Source organism: Petaurus breviceps, unplaced genomic scaffold (assembly GCF_028583685.1).
Source record: "Petaurus breviceps papuanus isolate PSGF00001 unplaced genomic scaffold, PetGlider_PUasm1.0 181, whole genome shotgun sequence".
NCBI classification, from domain to species: Eukaryota; Metazoa; Chordata; class Mammalia; order Diprotodontia; family Petauridae; genus Petaurus; species Petaurus breviceps.
Window position 1 is genome coordinate 25,972,584 of NW_027185784.1, and position 10,206 is coordinate 25,982,789.

Below are 10,206 nucleotides of genomic sequence, written 5' to 3' on the forward strand. Positions count from 1 at the left end.
TTCTTCTTCTTCTTCTTCTTCTTCTTCTTCTTCTTCTTCTTCTTCTTTCCTACTTCTTCTTCCTCTTTGTCTGTTGGTCTGTCTTTTATCACTTATACCCCTGACATTCTATACTTTCTTTCCTTTAGGAATATCATTGTTCATTAATTCAACAAACATTCACTGAGTTTCTAAACTGCATTCAGGACTGTATTAGAGGAGCTACTTTGCAGGAGGAAGTTAGTGAAGGGGAACTAGTAGAAGGTGGAGACATGGTCACTGTCTGTCAGTGTTCCATGACTTCTGACAAGGGCCATCCCAAGACAATAGGGAAAAGATCACAAATTGTGGTCAAGGATGACTTGACTATCACTGATTTTGTATCTTGGTTCTCATCACTTGATCATTCCATATTCTCCATGCAGAACATTTTAGACAGCTCACAGCAAAGCTTGGGCTTTGTTAGGAGTCTGCTTCTCTGCCACCCTTGTCATATATCTTGATTATTTATTTCTACCACATTATTTAAGGATATCTTTGCTAACTCTCAAGTCTAAGCTTGTAGTGCAAGAAGTATTTTGTTTTTCAGGGGAAGGAGCTAAGGAGCAGGCATGGGAACAGGCAACATGACTAGATTGGAATCAGTAGACAGTATTGTCTTGGATATTTTCTCTTTTTTTTCTCTTCTGGAGCGTTGCCAGTGGGGAACAGTTTTGCTGCTCCTCAAGCTTCTGTGTCTGTATGTGGAGGGGAGGAGAAGGCAGGGGAGCAGCATACTCCTTGGGGTCTCAGCAGCAGATAAAAAGGGATACTTTTCAATTTCTGTTTATGTCCTTCCTGGCAGGAAGAGTGGTCAGCAGTCTGTCTGTCTGTCTGTCTCCCTGTTTTTCTACTATGATTTGAAAAGTCACTGTTGCCTCATGCCATGGTAGACCCAGTTGGACCTAGGAGAGGTGATACAATTTCATTATATTCTCAGGAGTGCTCAAGTGTCTTGTAGCTTTCTTTATAAGATCCATACCTGTGATTTCACTGATATGGGGAACTTACCACGAGGAAATTTACTCCAACATTGCAGACTGCAACTGGCAAATAATTTACTGTTTTAGAGAGTTGACTGGGGGCGGAACCAAGATGGTGGCATAGAAGTAGGAAAATTCTGTGCGCTCACCCCATAACCACCTCAAATACCTATAAAAATATGACTCTTAAACAAATTTTAGAGCTACAGAACCCACAAAGTGACAGAGAGAAATAAACCTCCTGCTGAAGGCAGCCTGGCAGGTGGACAGAAAAGGTTTATTGCAGCCGGCTGGGAGCAGAGCCCAGCCCAGAGTGAGTCCATAGTTTTAGCTTAGGGTGGCCCTGACCAGCCATGGTTGGAGGGACTTTGGGAGAGTGGATCACCAGCAATTGTGGCAGTTTACAGAATTATCAGTCCATAAATGCCAAAAACAAAGTGAGAGTTCAGTGTGGACTTTGGGAACAGGGGGTCTTGGAGGTCGTTCCAGCCTCTGTCCTCGGAGGGAGAAGTGGCTGAGGTGCAGTGGCTGCCGCCATGCGGTTGCTTCAGAGCTCCTGGCCTACAGATTGTAGGGGGACCAAGCAACCATTCTGGGGGATAATCGCTCTTTAACCTGCTTGGATCTGGATCTCTGTCTTGGGTGGAGGTCCTGGGGTATGTGACCAGATACCAGAGCCTGTGGAGGCTTCAGAGAGGGCACTCAACTAATAGCTCTGGCAGCTGTGAAAACCCCAGTGATTTGGGACAAAGCTCTCCTCTCTGGAAGCAGAGTTCTACTGCGGCAAAAAGCTCAAAAGTCAAGTGAGTGGCAACATGAGCAAGCAAAGGAGGCGAAGTAAGCACAGCAGTCAAACCTTAGCTTTCTATTTTGGGGACAAAAAGGATCAAAGCATGGAACAGGAAGAAGACAATGAAGTCAGAACTCCAGTACCAAAAACTACCAAGAAAAATATGAACTAGTTACAGGCCATAGAGGACCTTAAGAAGGATTTTGAAAACCAAATAAAAGAAGTGGAGGAAAAATTGGGAAGAGAAATGAGAGAGTTGCCTGGGACACTGAGAGATGAACTGACTTGTCTAGGATAATACAGCCAGTAAGTATCAGAGTCAAAATTTGAATCCAGGGATCCTTGTTTCCAAAGCAGGAAGAGCTCCCACTATGCTTTACTACTTGTCTTATATCTTTAGAGTTTTTGTTTGGGAGCTGAGGGTGGGGTTGAACCTGTGATTTCATTAATGTGATACTGAGGGAGGGAGACAGTGGGGAGGAAAAAAAATCCATCCCGCTGATACAGATGAGCAAATTCTTTATCATTTTAGTTTAGAGAGTCACATGACCCAGGGTTACATGGTGAGTATGACTCTGTGATAGTAATGGAATGTGGAGATTCCCCTGTATTGGGCTTGGTTTTCAAATTGATTGTGTTAAAACCCAGAGCTTGTTAATCCCACCTGTGGGATGGACTTGTTGATGTGAAAAGAAAGTCCTGAATTGGGAGGAGCTGGTGACGTAGATTTGGAGAGACAAGAGAGAGGCGGAAGACCTTTTTTGGAAGCAGCACCCACGTGGAGGCAGGGAGAGAGACTAAGAGAATTGCTGGTGGCCGCTTTGAATTGCCCTGCACTTTTGAGACCTGCCCCCTGAGCTGCCAAGGACTGAGGAGACATGGCTGTTTTGCTGGTACTTTGTCTGTCTGTTTTGATGTTCTTTTGCCAGATTTGTTCACTGGTGAAAGACAGTCCTGTTGTTGAAGAAGTCCTGGAACCCGGCTTTTGGTTAAGAAGCCCTGAGACTGTCCTGCAGACAGAGAGTGGATATTGTCCACTGGTGAAGGACAGTGCTGTTGTTGCAGGGGTCTGGAGACTGTCCTGCAGACAGAGTGAATACTGTCCACTGGTGAAGGACAGTGCTGTTGTTGCAGGGGTCTGGGAACCTTTCTGTTGGTTCAGAAGCCCTGAAGAAGGATTTTCTTGTTGTATGTTTACAGAAATCCTAGGAGAGGGTTTTGCTAATGTTTTCAGGGGTTCTAGGACTGTTCTACAGACAGAGGATGAATTAATGGAGGGACTGGCAATGTATCTTGTGGCCTTGCTAAGCCTTGTCTCCCTAGGAACTAAGATTGCTGAGAACTTGCCTCCTGTCAAGATGAAGAAAAGACCTCCATTTGGGTATTAAGTGCTGTGTTTAAACTTGATGTAACTCTGGGGTAGATTCAATTGTGATCCAGGGGTGGGGAACTTTTGACCTTTTTGTGCTCTGTGATTGACAAATAAAGGTATAGCCTAGGGGTGGAGAAGTATTTAGACCAGGGACTTTGTAATTGATTGAATGATTGGAAGGTCCTGGGGTGGGGTAGTCCTTGGAGATTATTTAATCACACTTAGTAAATGCTGTATTTTGGAATGATGTCATGTTTTGATCTTCTCTGTTCTTGGTTGGTCACTGAATAAAATGGAGAGCACCTATGCTGGTATTTTGAACCTTGGGAAGTTGTCTTTCCTTGGCAATTACAGTACAGACTCATAGGTAGGACTTGAACCCAGATTTTCCAGACTTTAAGATAGACATTGTACTCCCTACACTTTAGTACTTCTCATGGTATCAATAAGAATTACAATTACATTTTATAAAAGCTAGGAGACAGAGATTAGTTTACCTCAAATATTTTCTTTCCTCTGCAATGAGGAGGTGTTGAGTTTATCCCAGGTATTCTGACCAATGTTATCCATAGGAGGAAAGAAGTTAGGTACAAGGTGAGAGATTGAAGGTAAGAAAGGAAGAAAGGCATTAACGCTAACTCTGACCCTCCTCCATCTGTTTCCTTCATACCAGGCTGTTCCTGGTTTGATATAATTATGTTCCCCTAAAGAAAATAGAAAGGGTGTGAATGAAGGAGCAGTAATGTAATCCTTAGAACATTTGCATCCCATAAAAAGCAGCTGGTCCTTAGATGATGTACCAATATCATTTGCAGTTCTGGAAGAATAGAAGAGGTAAGAACAATTTTGCCACAGGGATAGATCTGAACAATATTAGAATTTCTGCTTTAGCATTACAGCACGTGGAGAATCCTGGACACACAAAGATGCTTGTATCTGTATCTTTTTTCTTTCATATTTTCTTCATGATTTTCTCTGTAATTCACCTCCTGACAGGGATTGTTGGAAACTTATTGATCGTGACAGTCAATTGTAGGACCTGGATCAAAAATAAAAACCTTTCCTCCTTTGATATGATCCTGTCTAGTCTCTCCATCATCAGATGCATAAGTCTGTGTCTAATGTTCCTGTACTTAGTGATAAGCTTAATTTTTCTACAGAGTGAGTGCCCTACACTTGTGTGCACAATAATTGTGAGCACTTGGATATTAGTGGACTCCTGCAGCCTCTGGATTATGACCTTGCTCAACATCTTTTACTGTGTGAAGATTGCCAACTTCAACCATTGTTTGTTTCTCTGGCTAAAGCGAAATATATCCTTGAAGACACCGTGGCTGTTGCTAGCATGTCTACTGGTTCCTGTCTCTGCACATTTGTTTATCTTGCTCAGCAAAATCCCTAACTCACTTGGTTCCTCTAAGGAGAATTTGAGGAATAGCACCATGGTCAGCACCAGTGGCTCTGTCTTCTTTCTGACCTCTATAGTACTGAGCTTAAGCCTCCAGTTTGTCATCAATTTGGTTTCTTGTTCCCTGTTAATCTCTTCCCTGAGGAGACATATGCAGGAGATGCAGAAAAATGCCAGCAGCTTTTGGAACCCTCAGACCAAAGCTCATGTAGGTGCTATGAAAGTTATGATTTTTTTTCTCATTCTCTATGTTCCGTATTCCATTGCTCAACTGACTGCCTTTTCCCCTTCCTTTGTGAGGAGAAATTATTGGGTCAGAGGAATTACAATAATGGTCAACTGCGCTTACTCTCCAGGACATACTATCCTCATTATTTTATTGCACCCTAAACTAAAAGCAAGAATAAAGAACATTCTGTGGTGCAATTGAAGATAGCATTTTATGAGGAAACCTAGGCTTCAGGGCACCTCCTCTAACCTGAGGCTCTGGACCAGCCTTCCATTCCATTCCAGTTCTTCATAATCTGGCTCCCTTCTATCTTTCCAGTCTCCTTCCATCTTATTCCCCCCATTACCTCATTTACTTTGTAATTTAGTGACATTGTCCTTGCTATTCATTTCACTAGACACTCCATCTGCAAACTCTAGGCATTTTTACTGGCTATCCTCCATGATTGTAATCTTTCTTCACCTATGCATCCTGGTTGTCCTGGGTTCTTTCAAGTCCCAGCTAAAATCCTACCTTCAACAAGAAGACTTTCCCAGTTCTCCTTAATGTCATGCTTTCCCTTCATTGACTATCTTCAATTTATCTTACATATATCTTTGTACATAGTTGTTTACATGATATCTCCCCCATTAAGAGCTCCTTGAGAGCAGAAACTGTTTTTTTTCCTGTCTTTCTTTGTATCCTTGAAATTTAACACAATGCCTTGCACGAAGTAGGTACTTAATAAATGTGTTGACTTGACTTGTCTCTAGCATGGCTTCATTCTTCATCTTTTGAAATTATTTTTGTTGTTTCTGATTTTGCGTATTTCATATTAACCTTTCAGCATCTATTTTCAATTAAATTTGATTTGATTCCTTCTGGGAAACATTTGCTTTGCACTTAGTATGTGCAAAATGCTATGTATGTTCTGGGGGTATTAAAATTGAAACAATAAAAACCCTGATCAAAAGGAGCTTACAATATTCCACACAGTTCTAAATAATGAATAAATTGGCTATATTCTTTTTAACTGTGTCACTGATAGGTCTGAAATTCATGCAAGGAAATAGAAATGGGCAAATGAAGAGGAAATAGAAGTGAAAGAAGAGAAAGGAAGGAACCAAGGAGACATAAAGGGAAAGAAAGAGAAAAAAGTACATGTAACAGAGAAATAGACAAACTTCATGCAGGTGCCCTGAGTACCCTAAACTGTCAGTTCTCAGGTTATTGATTGGAAGATGGAAAGGGGGACAAAGTTAAAGGTACTCAGGAGTTAAAGGTACTTTACGAAGTTAAAGGTACTTTAAATAGGATGATTCTTAGGACTTGAGTGGTTCACAGATCTTGATGTAGATTAGTAATAAATGTCAAATACTAAAACTAATAACAGTGTTAACAGAAGTTCATTTAAAACAAAACAAAATATTTTTTTCTGAAGAAGTAATAGTGTCACAGAGACTTCCCTTTGAGGGACACAGTCCTGGGAAAGAAGTACCCCACCTAAAAGGGTGTGTATGGGATGGCCAAGGAAAGGCTATGTGTTGAGTGAAAACTTTTCTGGGAGGAGGGATCACTCTAGAAGTCGTGGTATGTCAAGGGCAGATGGGGTGGAGAGAGGGGACACTTAAACAGTGGATATGTGGTGCCTGTGTTTGTTGGGTGAGGAGCAGGTATGAAAAGGATGAAGATCCTGACATATGAGGTATATTTCTACACACAAGGTCTTTTCCTCCCCACTCCAGCCCATTCCTTAACAATTTTCTTCCCTATCCCCTTGCCATTGTCACCATTCTAGCTAAGCAACTTCTGAAATCAGGGAGACTTGAGTTCAAATACAGCCTCAGACACTTGTTAGCTTTGTGACTCTGGGCAAGTCACTGAACCTTTACTTAACTATAAAGTGGGAATAGTAATAGCACCTATCTCCCAGGGCTATGGTGAGGATCAAATGAGATAACAATTGTTAAGTCCTTTAGCAAGGTGCCTGGCACATAACAGGCTCTTAATAAATGCTTCTTTTCTCCCTCTCTCCCTCCCTCCCTCCTTCAGTAGCTGCTCTACAATAAAATACAACATGACACCGCAAATATCTGTTAAGCACCTCCTGGATGCAGAAACAAGCGCAAATTACTGGGGAGGATGGGAAGTTTGTATTTGATAAGACCCTTTCCTTCAGGACACTTACAGTTCCGGAGAGGAATATAACACCAAAACAGGAAGTTGTAATATGCAACATTAAAAGTTAAGTGAATTATTTATAACAATATATAGCATTTATATAGTAGTTTTAATGCTTACTAAGTGGTTTCCATAGGTTATCTTATTTGATCCGCACAACAACTCTGCAGGGTATGTGCTATTATTATCCCCATTTTACCGATGGGTAAACTGAGGCTAAGAGAAGGGAAACCCAGGGTTATATGACTAATAAGTGCCTGAGATGGGATTTGAATGTAGGTCTTCCTTGCTCCAAGTACAAGACTTGATTAACTTTGTCACTTAGGTGCTATGTGAAGACCAAGAAAGAAAGTTGTTATTAACTGGGGGCTGGGGAGGGGGTTGGAGGTGAGGTGGGGAATGAGGGAAATTTTTTCCCTCCATAACAGCCCTCATATCTATCTCCTCTCTACTCACACAGTCACTATCCTAGCTCAGGCCATCCAAAATTCTATCTCACCTGGGACTATTGCAATAGGCTTCCCTATTTGGTATCTCTGCCTCTGGCTTCTCAACTTCTCAAATCCATTCCTCATGCAGCTACAAAAACTTAGACGTTGTGTTATGGTAAACACACTAATGCACTGTTGGTGGAGCTATGAGTTGGTTCAAATAGGCTGGAAAACAATTTATAGCTATGCCCTCCAAATCACTAGACTGTTCATATTCTTTGATCCAGTGATACTACTATTAGGCATGAATACCAGGGAGAGAAAGGACCCATGGGTGCAAGAATATTTAAACTAGCACTTATTTGCTGCAGCAAAGAACTAGAAACAAAATCGATGTCCATCAACTGGAGAACAGCTGAACAAATTGTGTGTAAGGGTGGGGGTGAGTCAGTTAATAAACCACCCCACCCCACTTAAAAGTAATTACCTTAACTAGATAACAAAACATTCCTTGAGTCCATCAATCAAAGACTTGAGACTAGATATGGGAAGTCCTCTAAGGCCATTCCATGAGACAAAGCAATGCTCCACAGAAGGTATATTGAGATTGCCTGAGGAAACATGGTTATATCCTATGGGTTTTCTATGAAATAGCAAGCCAGTTCAGAACCCAACTATTATCATGGAATTTTATTATTTCCATAAGAAATAATGAAAGGGATGGATTCACAGCAACCTGGGAAGACTTGTGTGAATTAATGAAATTAATGAAAAAACAGAGAAATGAACAGAATTGAGAACAAATTTTATAATAACTACAACATTGTAAAGAAAAACAACTTTGAAAGTCTTAGAACCTCGGATCAATGCAATGTCTGATCACAATTCCAAAGGGCTGGTAATGAAGCATATTATTCACTTTTTTTTGAAGGGGGAAGGCAGGGCAATTGGGGTTGTGACTTGCCCAAGGTTATAGGGCTAGTAAGTATTAAGTATCTGAGGCTGCATAAGAACTCAGGTCCTCCTGACTCCAGGGTGGGTGCTCTATTCACTGTGTCACCTAGCTGCCCCAATATTACTCACTTCTTGACAAAGAAGTGAAAGACTACAATGAAATATACATCTTTGGACATAGCCCATGTCTATATTTGTTTTGTTTGACTCTGCAAACTTCTCAAAAGGGAGAGTATTTTTTTTTTTGAGGAAGGAAGAATTTGGAGGGGGAAGAGAAATCGATGCCAAATGAAGGAAGAAATAAAAGCGTATTAGTGAAACATTTAATGAAATTGTGCAGAAGAGATTGGAAGACAATTCAGAAGGCAACATAGATAAGTGAGACAGCTTTGGAACTAATGTGCAGAAATGAGTGTGTGTATATATATATATATTTTTTTTTTATTTTTTTTTTTTTACAAATTCCAACCTGTATGTAATAAGATATATGGTTTCATATGCATTTCTCTTTTTCTGGTTTTCTTTGTATTATGGAAAATTTTGTGTTTGTTGGTATTTGTCAAATTCAGATTAACAAAAAAAAGTTAAGATAAAAAATATTGTGCTTTAAGAAATCATGAAAGGGGCAGATTCAAAGAAAGAGAGAAAGACATATGTACTGTTGCAGATTGAAGTGAGCAGAATTAGGGTAAGAGTTTATACAATGATTACAATATAGTAAACTAAACCAACTTTGAAAGATTTAAGAACTCTGATCAGTGCAATGACTAATCATAGATTCCCCTTTCTTTAAAGAAGTGATATATTGTAGGAGCAGAGGGAAACTTAAATTTTCAGACACAACTGATGTGTGAATTATTATTATTATGTTTTCACTAGATTCTATTTATTACAAGCAAAAGCTTTAATTTTTTGCTTGGGGGAAGGGGAACCAGGAGAGTTGAGGGAGAAAGTGATAATGATTCCAAAAATAAGAAGAAAAGAAAGAAGTGTCAGTGTCAATGAACCATTGAAAAAAATTTACAGGAGAGAGTAGAAGGAAGTTCAGAAGGGGACACAGACAAACAAGACAGTGCAGGTATTGCTGTGTTAAATTTAACATGTTTTAAAAAACAAAGCTGTATGTAATAGAGTCCCAGTTTTACATACAACCTTTTCTGTTTTTCTTTGTAAAGGGAAATATTCATGTTTATGTTTGTCAATTTCATAATAAATTTTTAAAAATAGATGTGTGATGCAGCTATGAAGCTTTCTTGTTTATATTTTTAGCATTTTTTTTCTGAAAATGTAAATTCTTTTTAAAAATGTCATGAGTTATCTTACCCATGACAGTTTAGGGTCTTGTCAGGTATTAATGTGACCTTTATGGGATACCTGGCTTCTATTTATTGTCATCTGTGGGGCTAAGATTGTACCTCTTTTTCATAGAAGGCCACCAGAATGTCTATATATCGTGTGGATGCAAATCAAGGAGAGATTGTTAGCTCAGAGAATGCTTTCCCTGGGTACCGCTTTGTGATCTCTCTCAGATGACAGCATCTGGCTTGACTCACAGCCTCATCCAGGCTTGAAGAAAGGAAAAAATTTATCTTAATGGACAAATGTCATTACAAGGGGTCCTGAGATCTTAGCTGGGAGCCTTCTACATTTCTATTTCCAGAACATCATTCTAGAAGGATATCTCTTGGCTGGGAATAGTTAAGAAAATTGCTTTCCCTCCACCCCAGCTATGCTGACTACACCACAGAGCTTGCTGTTGGCAGTGGCTATGACTGAATTTCTCACTGGGGTTGTGGGACACAGATTCCTTGTGGCTTGGAGTTTACGCAATTTGTTCAAGTACTGTACAACTGCTTATAAC

At 40.2% G+C, this 10,206-nt stretch overlaps 1 protein-coding gene across 1 annotated transcript; it reads left to right on the plus strand.

The window, feature by feature from the left end:
• Positions 1-4,089: 4,089 nt before the first annotated feature.
• Positions 4,090-5,001, plus strand: TAS2R4 (taste 2 receptor member 4). Its single transcript, XM_069087041.1, has one exon. The coding sequence runs from the start codon at positions 4,090-4,092 to the stop codon at positions 4,999-5,001; it is 912 nt and encodes a 303-aa protein (XP_068943142.1).
• The last annotated feature ends 5,205 nt before the right edge of the window (positions 5,002-10,206 follow it).

Bases quoted from the DNA above. Each gene is read 5' to 3' on its own strand.
- TAS2R4 (XM_069087041.1), top strand. From the start codon at position 4,090: ATGCTTGTATCTGTATCTTTTTTCTTTCATATTTTCTTCATGATTTTC.